General features: G+C 40.0%; 1 protein-coding gene across 1 annotated transcript in view; it reads right to left on the reverse strand.

Moving 5' to 3' along the window:
• Positions 1 to 14067: 14067 nt before the first annotated feature.
• Arl5 (ADP-ribosylation factor-like 5) overlaps positions 14068 to 24281 on the reverse strand; it is a 53948-nt gene continuing 43734 nt past the window's right edge. Inside the window, exon 6 of the mRNA XM_065226201.1 lies at positions 14068 to 14601. Within this exon, the coding sequence (XP_065082273.1) occupies positions 14553 to 14601 (49 nt within the window). The 3' untranslated portion in view covers positions 14068 to 14552. The remainder of the gene's footprint in view (positions 14602 to 24281) is intronic.

The following is a 24281-nucleotide window of genomic DNA, read 5'->3' on the forward strand; positions in this document are numbered from 1 at the left end:
TTACTTGCAATAGTACACCTATAAGCTCAGTTTGAAATATATAATTTCCACAGTGTAATACTATTCTGGGTAAATCTTCTAAACTCCATTATACTTAAACGGAACCTAGTTTTTTTTAGGGTAGTGTTAATATTTACGACGTGCTGTGTGAATATCCCTACTGTACTGTCTGTTAAGCGAAATGATACTATTTGGTAAGGGAAGTCGAGAAAATTTCCAACCCGAAAGATTTTCTTAACTAGACTGAATTAGAATCTAACTCGCCGCTTCTGTTAGGTACGCTATTACCAAAGATATCTAATTAACAAGATATCCCACTAATCAATTCCTCACACAAGGCATATCACCTATATGTGATCGCAGTGCCATCTGTTGAGTGCACATTGAAACTGTTGGGAGTTCCCTGCCAACTTCACCACCTGGGTTCAATAACTGACAGGTGTCAGTATGATAGATGTCAATGCGGACGTTGATGATCAGCCGAGGAAAGAGGACGATATCATCCTTGAAGTCATCATCATTATATTGCGATACCAAGATTCTTACTTGTTTGTGATTGTTCCGATTTTCAATCATTACCACTTTAAACGCAACAGAAACACTTGAGAAAACAATCATCATGATGTGCTTGTAATATGTTTTGCTTTCGAGCGAAAGAGTTTCGAATATACCACCGGTATCAGTAAGATGCAAATCTCTAATAGTAATTGATGATTTTTTTGGAGGTGGTGCTCAGAAGAATCTTAATAAGCATAGAAGTAAACAAACGAAAAGCATTCACTCTCTCTAAAGAATTATTCCAATACCCCAGTCACTGGAAATGCAACGTATCGAAATCATTGCTAAACGTAATAAAATATGCCGTCTTCTTTAGCCAACTCAGCACGCATTCTATTCAAAAATTACATCGGAATAATCATTACTTTCCTATTTTATAACGTAGGAAGTATTGTCAACGCTTTGAAATCAAACGCAAACGGAAGTAGCCGAAGCTGAATGAAGACGATGAGTGATGACACCGCTTCGTGTTTTGATTTGCGCTGTACCGCCCGCTCAGTTGTGTGGGTTCGTACATGTATAGATGTTGGTGTGCGTGTTTTCTTCCACCGCTGCAGTTCAACGTTGTCTCGTCACAAACCGTTTGGCGCTGTTATCTGTCTCTAAAAAATCCAAAGAGTGAAGGGGGTCTGCTATTACCAAACCAGAGGCGGCTTCCGGATTGGAAATTTTCTCAATTTTCCTCGGCATTGAGTTTCATTTTATATTTCTTGCAAGGATTTCTTGAAAACAAAACAACTTTTTCACAAATGACCCATGAAAATCAACTTTTATGCCACCATCATGTTACAATTAGTTTGCTTGTTTTTTACAATCTTCGATTTTCAATCAATATTTCCTTAGATATAACTATATTTTGGTAAATTTAGTAATGAGCAAACATTTAACTGCGAAAATCATGAAATTAATCTCGGCCAAGCTCGATCTGAAGAATAACTTTTTTTTTTTCAATGTTAAATAATTAGTCAAATCGACATTTTACGAGGGCGGACTTATTTTTTTCGAAGTTTTCACGTACAATTCTACGTAAAATTTAATATGGCACTTAAAACTACGCCACTTAATGAGACCTATTGTAATACATTTGGATATTCAACAAGATTTTTATACCATCAGGTTCTATTTTAATTTTTTTAATAAGATCATAAATCCTTTTCCATCTTGATTGATGCTTTCCTAGTGAATTTAGCATGCGGCTAGGGGAAATGGCTCGGAAAGGGTTTTTATTGTTGCTAAATAGCTTTTATTGTAGCTTTCAAATGGTTCTCAATGCGTTCGTCATACAACCTTGAAGAGCTTCGAGAATACACCCTTTAGAACCTTCTCCAGGGTGGGCCAACTAGACATATTCTAGTCATGAGGTTTAGGTGGATGCATTAATGGCAAAATAGACTTGACCAGGGTTTGATGAATGTTGTTTTATAGTTGCTTTGTAGTATTTCATAAAACTTAAAATGTTACTTGGGGGGTGTCCTCAAGGAGGTGTTTTGTCACCCTTATTATGGTCACTTGTTGTTGATGATCTGCTCAATAAACTAGTGGAAGAAGGCTTCGAAGTTATTGGATTTGCTGATGACGTGGTCATAATAGTTCGAGGAAAATTTGATCACATCATCACAGATAGAATGCAATCTGCATTAAACTGCACATTTCAGTGGTGCCAAAATGAAGGGTTAAATATAAACCCATCCAAAACACTCCCGGTCACTCGCAGAAGACAAGTAACACTCAAAAGTTTGTCAATTAATGGATCTATTATAAAATACTCGTCAAACGTAAAGTATCTTTGAGTCATTCTAGATGATAAACTTAATTGGAACTTCCAGTTAGAGCAGGTAATAAGAAAAGCCACGAATGCCTCTGGGTTAGTAAAAAAACATTTGGAAAAAATGAGGACTTAATCCTAAAATGATTCATTGGAACTACACGGTAATGGTAAGACCTAGAATAGTATACGATTCATTGGTTTGGTGGCCTAAAACAAAACAAAGCGTGACCCAGAAAAAGTTAGAAAAATTTCAACGTTTGGCCTGCATGGCCATAACAGGAGCAATGCACAGCACATCATCAAATGCCATGAAGGCAGCTCTCAATATGCTCCCACTGCATCAATACGTGCAAATGGAAGCTGGAAAGAGTGCACTAAGGCTACGCAGAACAAACGTCTATCTTGAAGGCAAGTTTGGAGTGAATTGTTTACATGTGCAAAATTTCATAACAATCGGTTCAGTGGTTATTGAGATGTCATCGAAACAAGAAGAAAATCGCCGGAGAATTTTACGCGCCGTCATGGAAAATCCGACTGCGACCATAAGATGGATCGGAAGACAACTGGGAATCACCCATACAACTGTGCCTCGGGTGGTAAAATCGTTTAAGGAGTTCCAGACGACCGAGCGGCGGGCTGGAAGTGGAAGAAAATCGAAGACAGCTGACCCTGTGAAGGCCCGGAAGGTGTTGGATTATTTTAAGCGTAATCCGAACCTTTCGATTCGCGACGCGGCTCTGAAGGCAAAGTGTTCCGCCTGGTTCTTTCAGCAAACCATGAAACGAGCTGGGCTTCGTATATTCAAGGTCCGGAAGGCTCCGAATCCCGCGGTGGCCAAATCCCGCGCAAGGAAGCTGTATCGAGAGTGGTTAACGAAACCGATGTGTGTGGTTATGGATGACGAAACCTACATCAAGGCAGACGCAAAGCAGATACCGGGGCTGGAGTTCTACGTTGCCAAATCAAGGTTTGATGTTCCGGAAGACATAAGGAAGAAGAAAGTGGACAAATTCGTCAAAAAAAATACTTGCTCTGGCAGGCCATATGCCAATGCGGTAAACTGAGTAAACCGTACATAACAATGGGTACCATCAACAGCCAAATTTACCGCACCGAGTGCCTCCAGAAGCGTCTGTTGCCCTTCCTGCGGTCCCACGGAGGCGAGACATTATTTTGGCCGGACCTGGCGTCATGCCATTACGCGCGATCGACGTTGAATTGGTACAGAGACAATAACGTTGTTTTTGTACCAAAAACCGCCAACCCCCCAAATTCACCAGAGATTCGTCCGGTGGAAAGATTTTGGGCCATAATGAAGGCCAAAGTTCAAAAATCGTCCAAGGTGTTTAAGAAAGAGCTGGAGTTGAAGAAAGAATGGATGAAAGTGACCAAAAAGGTCGGCTCCACCATTGCACAAAATGTAATGAGGGGTCTTAGGGGAAAGGTGCGGGTTTTCAGCGATGGAAAGGAAATTGAATAAAGTAATTATGCCGAAACATAATCCATATGTATTAGTTCATTCCCTGAAAGTTTCAAGAAAATCCGACTTAAAATAAATTTTTGGCGAACACTTTTGTCTGGTGCATTTTTTTTTCGAGTACAGGCCTTATTTGTCAGGTTTAATATGATATGGTATATCAAAACAGTATGGAATGACTAATAGATGTCGCTAGTAAGACAAAGTTACGACTGTGTGTATAAAGCAAATCAATGAAATTCATACCGATTTCTTGTGGCTAAAACGCTGTCCAGACTGGAGAGTTATAACATGTTATAACGGTTGTCAAATAATTCCAACACAGAAACCACCATCAAGATAGCGCTATAACATGTTATAACTCTGTAGTCTGAACGTACTATAAAATTCATAAGTGATTCTTTAGTTGAATTATTATTTTCTTTTACCTCATTGTGGTTCAGAATAGTGCGCGTAACGTCGCTTGTGTGATGTACGAACAATAATCTCGCATTCATGGTCGAGTCGTGCACATGAGATTTGTATTTTTCTCTATATTAAGATCATCCAATACGTCGCATCTCACATGTTCATAGAAGTTGTGCAACACGCGACTTGGTAGCACAATACATTTCCTAAAGGGTGTGTTTCATGGTACTGAATCGTATGCGACGTCTCATGAGACGAAGCTCGTGAGATTATCTCACAAGATCGTCTTATGTACGTAGTTTGTTGGGCGTTGTGCTTTTAGATTTATATACGATACTTGGGTATGCTGATGGCATTAACAGTTTTGATACGATATATACCACTTTCTGATAGATGCTCGTGTACTTTTTATATTCACGATACATACAACGAAATAGTGGGTCATGTTTGTGTCACGAGTCAATGTTATTTCGATTTATTTTGAGGTCCCCAATGAATGTGCTTAATGTCATGCATTGTTAACGATCTGGGTTTGTTGTATGGAAAAATATATGAGGGTAATAGCCGAGACATAGCGGTGGGTTGACTGCACTACTTCACCGTGCTATTCAGGGGATTTTTGTAATAGATAGCGTTAGGGAACTATTCTCAGACCATGCCCCTAAGTTATATTGCCACAGAGTACATGTGAATGGAAAACAGCCACGGTAGCAACAATTCTTCAAATGCAGTAGTGTTAACAGGATAACACCATTATGATGTCACCATGATGTTGGATTGGAAGATACAATTTATAAGATTTCTTTTTAGATATTCATATGATTAGTATAAGCACAAAAAGCTGAAGGTTATTCGTTACGAAGGGTCACTGTGATCAGGTGGTGTTCGAAGAGCCACTTTAGTATCAACTTGAATCTCATATCTTTGTAACTGTTTAAGCCACACAGAGGTAGGTTTACGTTTGACCAAACTGGGTGCATTTTATATTTGGGTTGTTTTGAAATATCGTGTAGCTTAGACGCAGAATAGGGGAGGTTGACGTGGCGTGTGTATTTGTCTTATTTTCATCGATAATTAAGCACATATTGAAGGCATGGGGCGTTAACTTTAGACTATCATTATCCCAAGCATCTATCAAAACTCAATCATATGCTTTATATTTGTTTCCTTTCTGATTCTTGATAGAGCTTAATTAAAAAAAAAAAACAAACATTTTATATGAAGTATAAAATTCAGATCATGACACTCATTCAAAGATTCTTTTCTTTTTTAAGTTATACCTTTTTTAACTCAGTCTCCTCCTTCAACTGAGCTCTAAACATAGTTAGCACAATCGGTAGAGCACTGAAAGTGCGTTCACCACTAACTTGCGTGCACGGAGTCGCCAGGATGGTGTAAACTAAGAAAAACAAACTTAGTTTTGCAGCTGTCGATTTAAACCACCTTTCAAAAATGGTCTCCTGATTCCGTCGATGGTTTGCAGCTTCAACCTTGGCAGTCGAGATAAATCGTTCAGCTCGTCGATTACTTAGGATTCCTCTTTATTGTCGGTTGCATCAACCGAGGATTGCAAATATGCCTCAAATGCAACGTTTGCAACATTATCTCTCTGTTGAGAAGTTGATACTAATGGAGTTCTTTGGGAAAGATCTCGTAAATTGGTCCAGGTTTGCATCAAGAAATCCTATTGAATTGACAAAATAGCATATTAATCGCAATAAACATCACATTTCACTTACCAAACCCAAATCTCTTTGTTCATTAGTTATGAATGGGCTGTTTCTGAAATTAATTATTTGATCTACGAAAATTGCAGCAAGGAAAACTTCGTTCGTCATTAACATGAAACGACTCTGATCCATGTTTGATAGGAGTGAAGCAGCCAGATCGCTTTTCATCGTTTTCAAAATAAACGAACATTTTTCCCGTATCAAAAAGAGACCTCCAAAGGTAACTTGTGAATGTTTTAGTTTTACTATAGCCTCTGCTACTGGTTTGAAGACAGTGAGAAACGTTTCTATATCCTTTGCAAGTGATTGCATCATGATGTATCTATTGTTCCATCTTGTTGGACAGTCGAGTTTTTGTCTCCGATGCATGCTCATGGCGAACATTTTCTTATATGGCTGCTTGCGTATCTGCTTTATAGAACTACGAATGTCCGTTAGTGAAGAGTTCACGGTTTTTAAGGTATCCCAAACTGCAAGCTGCACATTGCACAATTCCTTCCTTCAACTCAACTCGTCCAGTATATGTAGAATCGTGTTCGTCCTCATCGGCCTCCTTGCCATCATCATCATCATCCTCATCATCATTGCTATTGTCACCATCACCATCTTCTACCAATGCAATGATTTCGCGTTACTATCACAGCTCAGAATAATCTACAAATCGTTGATGGTTACTGTGTTGCAAAGTCAGAAACGACAAGTCTCCGTTGTAATTTTAAGCTTCGATTTCCGTAGGTCTGTCGTCCACTTCACTCTGCTTGGATGTTGTCAGCGGCGATCGAGAATCGTGTGTCGATTGTCACGCTCAGCGGTTAGTCGAAGGAATGATCACAAACACGCAGTGAGCATTAAATTGTCATGGGATACGTTAATTAATGATCAGTAATTAGAATTTCTAATTATTTTTGTTAAGATTATTTGACAAAATCACTGATAAAATGATGTACTACTTACAGCCGCTATTTTTTCTCGCTAGAAGTCATTTTAAGTTGATGTAGAAGTCCTTTGTTGCCAAAGGAAAAGAAAGGGGCGAGACTCATTATACACCGACTCTAGTCAGGATAAGTTCATTTGTTTACATCATGGCTTCACCGAAGCAAGCACATCGCGATTCGATCCTGCACGCTCGAAACGAAAATCCCAGTCTATCACCTCCTGGCATTTTTTTTCCGAATTCCTGGGATTTTAAACCTCGGTTGACCGGAAGAGTGCCCCGGAAGAATGTAAAATCAAAAAGAAGTCTAAGTACCCCAAATAGTTCCTTGTCTGGTAAGCAATTTGCAGTTGTGGGGAGAAAAGCGAAACTTTCGTTTCTTCTGGGACCATGAACCAGCAAATTTACCAGGAGGAGTACCTACGGAAGAGGCTACTGCCTTTTCTGGAGCAGCATGAAGTGGATTGCCTACTCTGGTTGGACTTGGCAAGCTGCCACTAATCAAATTCCACCAAACAGTGGTTCAGCGAAAATGGCGTCACAGTGGTTCCCAAGGAGATCAATCCGGCCAATACTCCGGAACTATGCCCAATTGAGGAATATTGGTCAATTTTGAACCACATACTGAAGAAAAAGGGTGGAACTGCAATTGACTTGAAGATAGCTCGTGCAAAAGATGATGACCCGTGTACTAAGAAAAGTGCGAGAAATGGCCTATGGTAAGAAGGCAGACAGAAACAATGGTCTTACAATATAAGCATAATACCTAATAATTTATAGCTGTTACATTGAACTATGAAACATAACACACATTTTTAAACCTCAACAAGATTTTCGTGTCCGGATTTTTTCGTAGAGTGAATTTAAAAGGTTTCTGGAGGAAGTTCCTAGAGTGAAAAATCTCGAGGCAGTCATGAAGAAAATTTCAAAGGAATAACGGACAGAATCATACGTTTAGTGTGAATAATCCCGAAAGTAACTATGAAAACATTTTACGAAGATTACCCCGTTAATGCAGATACTACCATTTTTTTTTAAATGAAGGGCATAGTAATTCAACATCCTGCATGTAGAAAATAAAATAAAGATTCTTGTACTTCTTAAAAAAAATGAGATGTCATGCTCTCTAATAAATGTCAAAATACCGGTCTATCTCAGTTTCACCGTTAACATAATTCAGTCTATAAAAAATATATATGGTTGCAATCAAATTCGTGGTTCTCCGGTTCCGTGGCCAACTTGAAATTTGATCAAATTTTACACTGTTTTTAGGGACCGCAATACATATTGAAAACGCAATGGGAATTCTATTTAACTAGCTGAACACTACGGACTCCTTACAGCTACAAAAACTAAATTCAATGTTACTTAACAACAGTTCTAAGAGAGTTTACTGAGAAGAATTCCAAGGAAATTTTAAGAAGAATTTTGAGAGTAAATAATTCTGAGTAAAATTCCTTTTTTTTTCGAGGGTTGACCAACTGCAGTCTTAATAGTCTAGAATCTTGGTTGGGCTCTCCATGCGATACACAATACTAACAGACGACTCGAGCTATGGTGCGAACTAGGTCACTGCAGCTTTTAGGCTCGTATTGTTAATGCAAATGGAATACAGTAATGACCCCATTTTATCAGCCCCCTTTTTTGAAAATGTTTTCCAATGCTCTACAAAACCACCCAAACCACCCTTTTTCAGTAATCTTATTGCACCTATTGCACCAAAGTATACTTTAAATATCCCTCTTAACGATGAATGAGAAAAATTGAAATTATATGTGAAATTATAGACAAATAAATAGGGAACACATCACCATGACCCAAATAAGTAACCAGGCTTGCTTCCACTCATTTTCTATAGAGATGGGGAGGGATATAATAAGACGGAAGCTACAATAGGAGAGAAACACAATAAAGGAATGCACAGGAGGAGGGGCTTGTTAAAGCACTGTTTTTTAGATTTACAGATTTCTGTTTTTCAGGTCTCTTATTCAGCGGAACGCGAGGATGGACGTCATGATAAACGACTAACGATAAACTAATCCCAACCAAGTTTTGAAGAGAAACCATTAACTAGTTGCAGCAAAGGAGGTGTCTGTTCTCCATGTTAGGAGCGGCTGATCACCGTCCTAGTGCCAGCGTGGGACTCTAAACAGAGCTGTGCACGATGGTCCCCCGGCGAGACAGGGGGTTGGGGCAGGCCCAACAAGCCGCCCTGGAAAAAAAAACAAAATTGCAAATACCGAAGAAAGAAATACGGATCGGAACAATCGGCACAGACCTACGCGACGAAATAAGGACTACGATTGGAAACTCGGAACATGGAACTGCAAATCGCTCGGCTTCCCGGGTTGCGATAGGTTAATCTATGACGAACTTCAACCACGCAACTTCGAAGTCGTAGCACTGCAGGAACTTTGCTGGACGGGACAAAAGGTATGGAAAAGCGGGCATCGAGCGGCTACTTTCTACCAGAGCTGTGGCACCACCAACGAGCTGGGAACCAGCTTTGTAGTGCTGGGTAAGATGCGCCAACGCGTGATTGGTTGGCAGCCGATCAACGCGAGGATGTGCAAGTTGAGGATTAAGGGCCGTTTCTTCAACTACAGCATCATCAACGTGCACGACGAGAAAGAAGCGTTCTATGCGCAGCTGGAGCAGGTGTACGACGGCTGTTCGGAACGGGACGTCAAAATCGTCATCGGCGACATGAACGCTCAGGTAGGACGGGAGGCAATGTATAGACCGGCAATCGGGCCAAACAGCCTGCATGCCGTATCGAACGACAACGGCCAACGATGCGTGAACTTTGCAGCTTCCCGGGGTATGGTAGTTCGAAGTACCTTTTTCCCCCGCAAGGATATCCACAAAGCCACCTGGAGATCACCTGACCAACACACAGAAAACCAAATCGATCACGTTCTAATCGACGAAAATTCTTCTCCGACATTATCAACGTCCGCACGTACCGCAGTGCGAACATAGATTCAGACCAGTACCTAGTTGCAGTATGCATGCGCTCAAAACTCTCGACGGTGCATAACACACGTCGAAGTCGAACGCCGCGACCCAACATTGAGCAACTACGGGACACCGGAGTTGCCCAGGACTACGCGCAGCAGCTGGAAGTTGCACTACCCACGGTTTTCCGAAGGAAGAAGCGTCAGCAGGAAGACCGAGATCGCGAGGCGATGGAAAATCTGTACCGCGTAAACGACACACGGAAGTTCTACGAGAAGCTAAATAGTTCGCGCAAAGGCTACGTGCCGCAAGCCGATATGTGCAAGGACTTGGACGGTAACCTTCTCACGAACGAGTGTGAGGTGATTGAGAGCTGGAAGCAGTACTATGACGAGCACCTCAACGGTGAAGCAGCAGAAAACGAAGGTGGCACGGCAACAGACCTTGGAGCACGCGCAGAAGACGACAGACTACCGGCCCCTTATCTTCAAGAAGTTGAGGAGGAGATCGGTCGGCTGAAGAACAACAAAGCAACTGGTGTAGATCAACTACCAAGTGAGCTATTGAAATACGGTGGTGAAGCACTGGCTAGAGCGCTGCACTGAGTAATTGCCTAGATTTGGGAGGAGGAGATATTACCGGAGGAGTGGATGGAAGGTGTCGTATGCCCAATCTACAAAAAGGGCGACAAGTTGGATTGCTGCAACTACCGCGCGATCACACTGCTGAGCGCCGCCTACAAGGTACTCTCCCAAATTCTATGCCACCATATGCAAGAGAGTTCGTGGGGCAATACCAGGCGGGATTCATGGGTGCCCGCGCTACCACGGACCAAATTTTCGCGATTCGGCAGGTTCTGCAGAAATGCCGCGAATACAACGTGCCCACACATCATTTGTTAATCGATTTCAAATCCGCATACGACACAATCGATCGAGATCAGCTATGGCAGATTATGCACGAGTACGGATTTCCGGATAAACTGACGCGATTGGTCTGACGATGGATCGAGTGATGTGCGTTGTTCGAGTATCGGGGACACTCTCGAGTCCCTTTGAATCTCGAAGGGGGTTACGGCAGGGTGATGGACTTTCGTGTCTGCTGTTCAACATCCCGTTAGAAGGTGTGATCAGAAGAGCTGGGATAGACACGAGTGGCACGATATTCAGGAATTCCATCCAGCTCCTTGGTTTCGCCGATGACATTGACATTATGACACGGAACTTTGAGATGATGGCGGAAACGTACATCAGACTGAAGGCTGAAGCTAGACGGATTGGACTTGCCATCAACGCATCAAAGACAAAATACATGAAAGCAAGAGGTTCTAGGGAAGACAATGTTAGCCTCCCACCCCGAGTTCAGATTGACGGTGACGAAATCGAGGTGGTCGATGAGTTCGTGTATTTGGGCTCACTGGTGACCGCCGAAAATGATACCAGCAGAGAAATTCAATGACGCATTATGGCAGGGAATCGTGCCTACTTTGGACTCCGGAGGACGCTCCGGTCGAATAAAATTCGCCGCCGCACGAAGTTGACTGTCTACAAGACGCTGATTAGACCGGTGGTCCTTTACGGCCACGAGACCTGGACTATGCTCGTGGAGGATCAACGCGCCCTTGGTGTTTTCGAACGGAAGGTGTTGCGTACCATCTACGGTGGAGTGCAGATGGATGACGGAACGTGGAGGAGGCGAATGAACCACGAATTGCACCAGCTGCTGGGAGAACCATCCATTGTCCACATTGCAAAAATTGGGCGACTACGGTGGGCTGGGCACGTCGTAAGAATGCCGCACGACGACCCAGTGAAAATGGTTCTAGAAAGCGACCCAACAGGAACAAGAAGAAGAGGCGCGCAGCGGGCAAGGCGGATCGACCAAGTAGAAGGTGACCTGCGGACCCTTCGCAGACTACGAGGCTGGCGAACTGTGGCCATGGATCGAGTAGAGTGGAGACGACTTCTTCGGACAGTAGAGGACAACAAGGCCTTAGCCTGATTGGTAAGGTAAGTAAGCAAAGGAGATACCAAAATTTTCTATTCCTGTTTCTGTCGGTATTTGTTTTTGTCTCGTTTCAGTCACGCAACTGATTACTACCAATAACCAATTACAATTAACTAGTGAAGAAGTATAAACGAATTTTGTTGATTATGATTATGAATTAAATCCGCCAGAACATCACAGCAAAGGCAAACACTAAGGCGTCGGGGCGTCAAAAAGTAAATCAAGCAAGCCGATAAGAATTTGATCTGGGCCCAGGTCATGCAGCTGCCCAGAATGAAAGTCTTTCACGTTTTTCCTGTGCATCTCTGAAGGTTCCCAGGTATTTGAGTACAACAGCGATGGTCGTAGCCCCCATGGAACGGAAATAAAAGCGAACAAACCTGATGTTGCACAACAAGCTAGGTATTTTTTTTGTTCGTTTTTTTGTTTTTTGCAACGAAACAAACAAAATTCTCTATTTCTCTCTTTATTCTTTTTATCGGACGTTAGTGGGACCAGCAAGCCTGCTAGTGAAAGGAAAGTCGTAGGTTCATGCCTATCTTAAGTGCAGATCTGTAGGCAGCAGCTGACAAGGGTGTGAACTAAGCAATAACAATAACAATAACATTACAAAATCGAATTTAAAATTACTGTTTTATTGAAATGCTAACATCATAATTATGATAAAACTACAATGTACGGCTCCGTGAAATTAACCCGCTTGAACCTTTCAAATCAATAAACTGGAGAAAAACTACAATTTTAACAAATTGCAAAAAAAAATCATAGCATCACTTGAAAATCATCAACGAGCCCCTCATCGTTGGACAGGGAATTCTGAGTATAATTCCAAGGCAGTTTTGTCGAGAATCCAACCTTAAAGGTTATAGGTTTCGCCCTGGATCTCTAGCTGTATGAAACAAATCAACTGGTAGTAGGTTCAATATAATTATGATATTGATCCTACCACCAATAAATTTGTTCCGAACGGCCGGAAGTCCAAGCTGGTGCACGGGATGCTCACTATGCCCCACCTGTTCACTATGTCCCTCTTACCTCTACTAAGTGAAATCATAAGGATGTTCCTGGAAATTCTAATGAAAATTACGAAGATAAACTTAAGCGATTTCTTGTAAGAATTATTATATTAAAGGTCGAACGTAATTGCAGAGTGTTGTATATACGGTTCCTGCTACGGTTAATATATCAGTATCAAGGATCGACAACAGGGTCGTAAATTAGACAAACAAAATAAAATTAATGAACTTGCCAATTTACTGCTTCTGAAGCAGTGCAGTAAAGTTGTTATTCAATGCAATGTTAACGCATCTTTTATATCACATACATACGATACGTAAAAAACAGAGAAGAAAAACTCTGCACTACGCCTGGTGCAGACAACCCTTTTTTTTCAATCCAGCACCTGGCATAGTGAGGTATTTATCCTTATCAGCAGTTGCGCGATAAAAAATTGCATTATTAGTTTTCTGATGCACTTTTTCTACACCGCAAAACACGCGGACAAATTGCTTATTGATAGGCAGATTGGCAGATAGTTGGTGCATTGATAACGCAAAGTCGTCCCCGCCACAGGTCTGCGGAGTCTTATCAACTGCACCGCTGCTGTTTTGCTGCGGTTGTTTCCATTATTTTTTTGTTATTTCGTGGAAATGAAACTATCCGTGTGATATCTTATCGCTGCTGCACTGATGCACTATAAATTAGTGCAAGGTTTCAGCCGTTTGTTCGCTTCCCATCGCTATTAATTTGACATTTCGCAATTTTTATCTATGAGCAATCATGGAATACGTTTCCGTTTATGATTTTTTTTATTCGAATCCATATTCAACAGGTTGGTAAAATCACCCCTGCACTGTAAAAGCTTTCCATTGGTGCTTCCGACGGCGACATCTATATGTCAAACGAAAAAAAAACTCACCAACCCTTGGAAACATTTCACAGTCGCAACAAGCTTGCCTCAAATTTCAAACCAAAGGAAAGTGTGATATTAGAATGACACGCCTGCTTTTGTTTTAGATCATTTTTTATATTAACTAATAATGTAAGTATATCTCTTTTTTCCTTTCATTTAGCTTTGTTTGTTCTCTACTTTTGAATGATTTTCTGTTGCTTCACATCGGTTTAAATAATAAATCAGAAATAAAACACTTATCACTAGGTCTGCGGGAGAATCTAGTAGGGGAACAACCGGGATTCACGTTCTCCTCTCATTCTCTCTCGTTATCTGTTCTAAAGCTTAAAATATTTCCCATCAGGTTCACTTTGTGTTATTTTCTGTAATTTTCTCCATTGATTAGTAGATTTACCTTTTTTCTTACGTCTTTTACAAACGAGAAGAGGAGTAGCGGTGAATACGAGCTCTGGGGAGAGAATCTCGTACACACTCAGTATCAGTGTTATCTTATGTATCATACAGCAGTCGACAATGCGCTAGGTGATCGAAATTCGATTTTTCGATCCCGCCAACAAACAGTGAGCTCTTGTTACTGTCATTTCTTACTTCTTTTTTTTTTTGTTTGTTTTCGCATTTTTTCTAGTTTTCATTTTCGTAGTGTGTATACAGGTTTAAGAACTAAATTTGATTATCAACTAAAACTCTCACTTGTTGTTTGCACCCCGGGTGGCCATCAGCATCAGCATTCTGCTGACCGACCGGACAACGGTGAAACGGAAACGAAAAACACGACTTACCCCTGTTTACTCCGGTAGGTGTCATTTCTTTTTGATCCTCTGAGCTATCCATTCCAAGCCCTGGTAGAGTCTGAAACGACAGTGGGGTGGGGTTCGATTAGATTAAAGGGTTTTATTATTGTTTGGGATTTCGTAGTGGACAATTTAGCTGGTCGTTTTTTATTCATCAATTTCATCTACCTAATTGAACTGCATTCTGAGGTGCATTAATTGAGAAGCAACTACGGGCGGTGAGTCAAGCTCAAGTTCAATCACTAATTAAACCAAAAAACAAAAAGAGTGTACATATTACGATATTGGCCTGGATGTCGGCATTTTTAATTCAACCCTAGAAGAAGTATTAGGTAGACAGGGAGTGGAGGCAAAGTGAATGATAATTCAGTGCCAACATTTCAAAGGAGCGTAATTGCATTTGTAAACAATGGCTTTAGCCATCGATTTCTCGCGAATAAAAGCTCACTCATGAAAAATAATGACACCAGTAGGTAGAGGAATGTTTCCTCTACCAGCTAGCATTGTTATTTTGAAGAGGTAAGATTTCATTCGCGAGAAATTGATGGCTAAAGTCATTGTTTACAAAAGCAATTACGCCCCTTTGAAATGTTGGCACTGAATTGGTTCGTATTTATGAAAATTATTGCACAAAACAGGCCAAAAACGGCGATCGCCTAAAAAGGGTTAATCATAAACCTATTTTTTTACAATGAAAACAGTTTTACAAATTCTTATTAGTTAATATATGTTAATAATTTTCTATACATTGGAAGATTTCTGCGTATTAAGCAGAGTAACTAAAAATGAGTAAGTGCTTGATGTCCATTGATCTAGAAATCTTGGATTTAAGATCAGAAAGCACCACTAAACTTGTTCCTTTGAGTTCAGATCAAATAATCTATTAGACCAACCACGAGTGGGTCAATAGACTGATGCAAAATTTGAAATTTTCGCTCCACAGTGCTCAAACGGTTTCAAATAAGTTTCTGATTAGCCTCCCAAAATTTAAACCCATTTGGTAAGAAACTGACTTGGCACATACTATTAGATGTTTATATGGAAATTACTATGGGAAAACTAAACTTTTTTTAAGAGATTGATAATCTTATGGCATGATCAAGCAGCTGTTCTGTAGGCTTGGAGGCGAACCAGCCTCAGGCTGAAAGCCTCCTAAATAAAGATAAATCAATCAATCAACCAATCTGTTCGGTAGGCAACACTGTATTCTGCAGTGTGACATAGGAGCCATGATATTTGTGCTCTATTCTTGTGTTTCTGGTACCAATGTTGCCTGTTGAACAGTTGAATGAGCATAATGATAAGACATCAGTAACTTGAATCATTAATAACTTTTGTTCCTTACATTTGATTGAAAAGTGGTTTTCAACCAAGTTGTAGCTGGGAAAATTTGCTACAATCACTGCTATCATTTTTGAAAGCATTGTGATGTGGTGAATTGTTAGATAGATATGAACAAAAACATAAGTTTTCCCATAGTAATTCCCATATAAACGTGAAATGGTTTGTGCCAAGTCAGTTTTTTACTTAAGTAGTTCAAACTTTGGGAGGCTAAGCAGAACCCAATTCGGAACCGTTTAAGCACTGTGGAGCAAAAATATTAAATTTTGCATCAGTCCAGTGGGACAATGTCTGTAGTTGCGAAATATGTCCAAGAAGATCCATGAAGTACATGTGCTTTTAAATTACTAACGATCCATGTTTGGTATATCAGATGATCTAGATTCTACAAATCATCCTGGACGATCTTCAAGGTCATCATGAACCTGATCTAATCAGTTTTATTGAGTTTATTCTCATCATTTAGGTTAGAAGATATTCCAGGCTCTCCAAATGATCTATGATCTCACATTATTTATAGAGCCCATACGCCTAATTTGAGATAGGTATGTACTGCCCTGTGCGGCATAACAGTCCTATTAGCATTTTTGGCGAAAATGAGTTATATATTGTAACCGATTGTCAAGTACCAGCACTTTACATTGCACACGAAAAGTTTCCTACTTTGTTCAGAAATTGTCGCGAAAAATACCAAAACTATGTTGTCCCATCCATAAGGGCCCGTAGAGAAAAAAATCTTAAACAGCGTTTTTCTCAGCTTGCAGTTTTAACTATGCTTAAGGGATAGATGAAGAGACGAAAGTATAGAGTTGATAGTTCCGTTAGAGTAGGGCAGTGTGAAAATTGTATATAGAGAGTAGAAAGCGGGCAAGGACAACTTTTAGGAAGGTACAAATCGGTTTGATCATCTCTCTTTACCAAACTCCCCCGTTGGAGAGGGCTGGTGAGGGGTATCCCCGACTTGCTCATGTACCGACGATGTGATGAGCCAGTGGTGGCGGGGGGATACCCCTCACCATCCCTCTCCAACGGGGGAGTTTGGTAAAGAGAGATGATCAAACTGATTTGTACCTTCCTAAAAGTTGGCCTTGCTCGCTTTCTACTCTCTATATAACAATTTTCACACAGCCCTAATCTAACGGAACGATCAACTCTATACTTTCGTCTCTTCATCTATCGTATAAAAATTACCACTTTAGTCTGTTATTTGAAATTAGCATCTTCACGCTGAAGTAATACAAAAAAATAGTTAAAGTATGCTAAAAGGAACCAAGTTTAATTTTCTTCAAATCTGCATGACATCGGGATAGTGAGATTTGTGTCCCTAAATCGTTAAATGGAAGGATTCCGCCAATCCTCCCAACAAACAATTTTAACTGCAGATCATCTTAAGCAAATTGGTACCTATATACTAGTAAGCTAATCTGCAGCTAAAATTGTTATTTGGGTCGTTCTTTAGAATACAAGAAGATGCAAATAAATTCTACGCAGATGCTTGGACTAGGGGCCTCCCTTAGCTCAGTCGGTAAAGGCGCAGCTACAAAGCAAGACCATGCTGGAGGTGACTAGTCCCGGTCCGGTCTAGGAATTTTTCGGGTCGGAAAATTTCTCCTCCCTGGGCATAGAAGTATGATTGGACTTGCCACACAATTATACTAATGCAAAAATGGTAGCAGGCATCGAAAGCTCTCAATCAATAAATGTGGAAGTGCATCTAGAACACTAAGTTGAGAGCACGCAATAAGCTAATATGCCATAAGCAAAAAGCTTGAAATGCGAAGAAGAAGAAGAAGAAGAAGAAGAAGATACTTAGACTTGACATGTATCGTCGATGAGGCCATCGTCCCACTTCTAATTGGGCCATTGGATCATCAGATCTGAACACGAGGACAATTTACAGAACTTTGAATACCTGACTGATTTTGATCCAGAGATCATGAATTTAAATTCTGCACGAATGTTCAAATGTTCCTATGATAATAAAAATTATCACCGATTGCCTGCGAAAAGCGCTTACCCTAACACAGATTTCAAATCGAATTCCATCCGGTCTCGCCAAACGGTGTTCATTCAATCACCGCGTATGGTGAGTGGTGCTCCGATCATCATTAGCAGCAGCAACAGCAGTGCTTGCGGCGCGTGGCGTTGTACATTTTTCTCCAGTACACAACGAAAAGCTCTCCGCAAGCTGCTAGCGATCAAGGCTGCTCTCAAGAGCCTTCGATTCACCGAAGAAGAAGGAAGAAGCCGCACCGCTACTGATTGGATTCAGTTGCTCATTGTGAGTCGCTGTGGGCAATCTATGCCAAGCGCGTCACCCTCGTTCCAAACACCGTAAAGCTCGCCAGCCTCATCCGTGTTGAACACCCTAATAGCTCTGCATTACTCAACCATCACAACATGACCACCATAAATTATTGTTGCTTAAGAGTTAATTTTAATTGAACGTTCACTCGTCTTGCTGCCAGTCACATCACCCCCACAGCTATTTGATAATGTACCCAGCAACCAAACGTGTGTGATAAAATGCGTAACAGTATTGAAGTGGTACATAAAAATTCTAGCAATGACCGAATACCACATGACCTTGCCAATTAATCAGAAACACTTCGAATTAAGGTAGGATTTTCTCCAGGACGCTAGAAAAAAAGCAAAAAAAAACTCGAATTTATATTGATTGATTCCGAATATTTTGCGATTGGAAAGTTTTAGCAAGAAATTTCTCTAGTGAATTTTAGTTTTTTTTATTATCTATTGATTATACCAAAAATTCCGTGCGTTTCGTGCACGAAAATGCGTAATTTAGTCATCAGAAAACAAGGCGATTCCGTGATGGGAAAAAGTGATTTCCCTAACACAGTCGCCGAATATTGATACCGAGCACGTAATCCTACGTTAAATCAACGGTCGTGTCTTGGATACAATCTCTTACTTTTTATTTAAAAAAATCAAATTTCTTTTTTAACTTGCGACAAGCAAGAGCCATTTGATAACTGAAGAGCAAGTGTCAAAATCAACGCACGAACGCACACACCTACAAAATGAGGGATGGTCAGGTTTCTTAAATGCTCGATTAAAAGAAATGCGCCAAGTTTAAATCGACAAAATATTGATGGTAACACCCTTTGATCTAAGGGTTGGACTTGCCACACAATTATACCAATGCAAAAATGGTACAGGCATCGAAAGCTCTCAATTAATAGCTGTGGAAGTGCATCTAGAACACTAAGTTGAGAGCACGCAATAAGCTAATATGCGATATGCAATAAGCTTGAAATGCGGTAATGATCTAGGTAAAGTATATGGTTATCAGGGCGTCACAATATCAGCTTCAATCGACCAAATCGATGCGACGAAGAGACTGCTGGCTTTCTTTTTCTGTTAATGTCAAACAGCTTCGCAGCATTCTAGAACCTCAGTCGGCGTGCACAAACAAATGTTCAATCGCTTGTCTCTCTTTCTCCCGTCACTCCATTGGTCTTCCTTTCAAGCTTCGGTGAAACGGATGAGCGAAAGAGCGCTCGACTTTGATAGTTTTCTCTTTCATGAAACACATCAACAGAGGTTTCATGACGTATATGACGGAAAATGAAATAACACATTTAAAGCATTTCTCACGTGAAAATACGTGAAGATTACACGTAATATTTTCAATTTATCTTCCATCCATATATTTATTTTAAAAAAAAATGATCAAAAACGGGACATAACGCATTTTAAACAAATTGAAAGAGCGGTGATAGAGTGTTCGTGAAAGGGGATTGAAAGCCATAATGAGGTTCGTTTAACTAGAAAATCGACGTTAGTTACATTGAAAGCGATGAGCAAAGCAACGACGAGAAGTTCCACAGCCAGCCTTTCCTTCTAAGCGTCCTGCTTTTTTATTTTCGTTTCTTGCTGATAGTCTAGCTAGGCGTTATAGAAATGAAGCGTCGAACACGTATGTATGAGAGAAAAAAAACACGAGTTCATTTTAGAGCTTCGAAAATGTAGAGCCCTGATGGTTATAATATGATCCTTTCATATTTTTCCTACATAGGTATCTTCAAAAGACAATTTTTCTAATGAAAGTATGCAGCGTTAGGGTTTCTTCAAATCTACAATCTAATACTTCAAATCTCCTCATACATTGTATGAGTTAAGCAAGGGGTAACTCACTCTGCCACCTTGTTTTTAACACTACAAAAACACAGTTCGACACACTCCAAACACACTTTCACCAAAATTTTCTATTAATTCTGGCATCACTTCCATGACTGTTAACATTCGATTTTTATGTTTATAAACATTAGTTTAGCGTCTGCGACGAATGTGTTACTCTTTATTCTTATTGGCAAATCATATAAGCAACTGATATGCGTAAATCATAAGGGCTTGTTCCTTACCTTTTCACTCTAGTGAAAAAGCCTATAAGCTATTTTTCTGCCGCAGGCTCTGTGCATTTTTAATAATTTATGAGCTGATGTGTCACCACGTTCCTGATGGCACTCCTTGCACCTTCCGCCTACATCTAACTGGAATATTGCTTAATATCAGAAAATCATACATCCTCTGGTTGCTGTCATCGGGTCGACTCAAACGATCTAGTGATCGGCTACAGCCAGCATCTTATGGGAATTTTCGGTGCAGTTAAAGGATAGTTCAAAGTCCGCAATGCATCACGCACAGTCTGACGTTTGCTATTGGATTTTACCATAGGAGTAAAGAGCTACAGAGACACCGTCAACGCCAATGAACAATTACGATGGCATTTTCAGCGTTGTGGAGGTCATGGTTGCCAGTAAACATTGTATGGTTACCGCTTGACGTTCTGACAGCTCGTTCGACACAGAAACATCATTCGACACCCAAAAAGACACATGAAACACAATCAGCACAGTCACAAGGTGGCAGAGCGAGTTACCCCTTGCATCTTTGGCTTGGAAACCTTTCAAGATCAAGAAGTAAAATAGCCAGAATATTGGATCTAGCATTTCTTTTCGAAACCACTGAAAATTGGGGATGAGTCTATGGCAATTTCGCGATCACAGGAAAGGGAAAAAATTGAAATTTCATAACCTGGACAAATTTGAAAATAACGGTCTTGGATGTCTATATCACGGAATTGAAAATAAAAATATTAGTGATTCCGTCAGCAGCCTGTTTGGATTTGAACTTAAAGTCGTGAAAATCGCGGAAACATTAAAAAATGTCGCGAAAATTGCGGAAGGGACTGCTATCACAAAAAATGCGGAATTAATGTTAAGGCACTGAAAACGAATCTTACTCAGAGAGTGAGTAACTTTTACTCATTCGCCTACGGAGAAATTCCTAAAAGCGTAGGCCAAAGGCTGCATAGAAATAAATTGGCACGCCCCTCGTGCGCCGCTAGCACGCCTCTACTGTTGGGAATCGAAAATCTTTGACAATGGTTTGTTTACACTTTTATAGAGAACAACTGGTGCAAGTTTGATCAAAGAAGCAGTCAAATGGAACTCCAAAGAAGAAAAAAATATTGTGCACAAACACCTGGAAAATCCGGAGTGGTCCGGTTCCAAGCTGGCTAAAGTGCTGAAGATGCCGAAACCCTGAATGTGGAAAGGAGCTCTTTCGATCCGAGATGTGGCCAGAAGGTACAATGTCAACTTTCAAACGGTGCGGAACATCCTTGCCAGGGAAGGATACAAGTCGTACAAAGCCAGTAAACATCAGCACCGGCACATGAAGCAGAACTCCATGGCCAAAAAGCGTGCAAGACCGTGTTTTGACGAAACACAAGGGCTGCACTTTGATCGATGACGAAACATACGTCAAACTCGATTTTAAGCACCTTCCCGGACAAAAAGTTTACATCGCAACTGGACGTGGGGATGTCCCGGGAAGATTCAAGTTTGCGTTTGCCGAAAAGTTCGCGAAGAAGGCCATGATTTGGCAAGCGATTTGCGGTTGTGGCCTGAAAACGGAACCATTTGTCACATCCTCTACGATGACATCCCAAGTGTACATCGAAGAATGCCTGAAAAGCGTGTATTGCCGTTCATCCGCAAGCCTAGGGTCAAAGTCATCTTTTGGCCCGATTTGGCCAGCTGCCACTACTCCAAGGTGGTTCTGGAGTGGTATGCTGCCAACAAGATCGCTTTTGTCCTCAAGCTAATGAATCCTCCGAAATGCCCGGAATTTAGACCAATCGAAAAATACTGGGCAATTTAAAAGCAGCGACTTCGACGAAGCGGCGGGGCAGTTAAGGACATCCAGTAAATGCGGGCAAAATGGAAGAAATGCGCTCATTCCATGTCCGTTTCCACTTTGCGGGTACTGAAGTACAGAATGATTAAGATGCTTACACTTTAAACTTTTATATTGGAATTGAAATCTGCAGTATTCAATTGAAATACAATATTGCAATTGGGTTCTTCCATTTTGAAAAATATATCGGTTTTTATATATCATCTGAAAGAGCTTCGTTTTCTGAGCACAACGATATTTTTTTCGAACCTACACACTTTCATCTCGATTTTTAAATCAAGATTTAAAGCAAAATAATAACTTCACTGTTTGGCACTAAACTAACAAACTGACAGCTCGCTCCCATATAAAGTGACACCGAGGGGCGCTAATAAGGTGATTTTTGCAAATGTAATCGTTCTTATTTAAAATAGTTCAAGTGTACCAAAATTGATGAAATTTTGGGTTTGGGTTCCATTTTTAATGCAGATTACGAATATGCATTTACCTCAATACCCTTAAAGAACCCAATTGGTTTGTTTAGGGGTATTGAGGTAAGTACATATTCGTTATCTGCATTAAAAATGGAACCGAAACCCTAAATTTCATCAATTTTGGTACACTGGAACTATTTTAAATAAGTACAATTACATTAGCAAAAATCACCATCTTTGCGCCCCTTGGTGGGACTTTGTATGGGAGCTAGCTGTCAACTAATAGATTTAGTGTCAACGATCAAAAATTTAAATTTTGATTTAAAAATCGAGATAAATGTCTACGGGATCGATAAAAATGTCGTTGTTCTCAGAAAACAAAGCTCTATCAGATGATGTATAAAAATCGATATATTTTTCGAAGTTAAACAACCCAATTGAAACCTGCAAAAGCTCGCTTCACGGCAACGGGACAGGCGTGCTGTGTCACTTCATCGCCACGCTTTTTGCAGGTTTGGTATTATGACAGTTAACATATCTTTATGTCAAAGTTAATCTAACTGATGCTGACAAATTGTAACAAATCAGTAAGTTGAAACCATCTTTAATCTTGATGTTATATCTCTGTTGTTTATCCTACAATATTATTTGAATTTATCGGAGCTTCTTATGCCTTCGTCGTCTTCTCTTGTGAATTTATTTAATGAAATTGAAGTAACGTTTTAGCTGGCTCTTATAAAGGGTGTCTACTCATTTGATTAAATAAAATTTCCTGAGTCTTCCAGAAATCTTTTCGGATAATTTCCATGTTTATAAGCTGTTGTCTGATTGCGTTAAAAAATTTGGTATTTTTAAAAACAACTTAGTTGCCACAAACGATTTCAAGACAAGATAATCAGTTTTCAGAGACTGTAAAACTAGTCTTTAAAGTCTAAAACCATTTAAAGTCGAAGTTTAACATTTACTTAAGGCAAAGATCTTATAAAATTTCAAGGCCTACAAGTTTCGAACTCTAAGTCCAAAATTTATAAACTTTTCAAAGTGTCAAAGTCCTCGACTTATAAGAATGAAGTCTCAGCCATTTGATTAATTTCAAGTTCGAAACCTTAAATTTCAAAGTTCGGAATTTCAAATATATTTACTAGTTTTGGAACCTGAAAACTTCTCCCGTTCCCTAATGATCTCCCTAATCCCCAACCATGTCAGGAATATTTAATTTTAAATAAAACACCCTGAACCTTGAAGATTTTTTCAAGTCTTGGATCTTATATTTTTTAAGCATGACATCTTAAAAAATCTTAGTCTTAGAATTTCCATTTATTTTTCCCTAACCTTTAATTTTAATCCTTTTTGTGTTCAGGATACCGAAATTTGTTATGGTAAAATTTGATTCTCTTATAATTTCATCTATTATAGGTACTCTTGAAAATCTTCTGCAGAAAACTCTCTGAATTTACTTTGCAATGCTATTCATATGATTAATAATTCAAGCAATTCCCCCCAAAATACTCCTGAAAAAATCACCTGGAGTTCTCCTCAGCAAGCACTCAGTATTACTTTTTAGTTCTGCTCAGAATTTCTATTAATTATTTGAAATGCTCCTCATAATTTTCTTGGAACTCTCTTTTGTATTTCATAAAAAAACTATAACCGGAATATCCTTGGAATCTCATCAGAATTCCTTAGAAATTATCCTCAAAATGTTGTTGGAACTATCCTCGAAATTCACCTTAAAATTATCCATAAAATACTTGTGAAA

This window comes from Ochlerotatus camptorhynchus, unplaced genomic scaffold (genome assembly GCF_037179485.1).
Source record: "Ochlerotatus camptorhynchus isolate MF236.1 unplaced genomic scaffold, CSIRO-AGI_Acam_v1.1 ptg000246l, whole genome shotgun sequence".
NCBI classification, from domain to species: Eukaryota; Metazoa; Arthropoda; class Insecta; order Diptera; family Culicidae; genus Ochlerotatus; species Ochlerotatus camptorhynchus.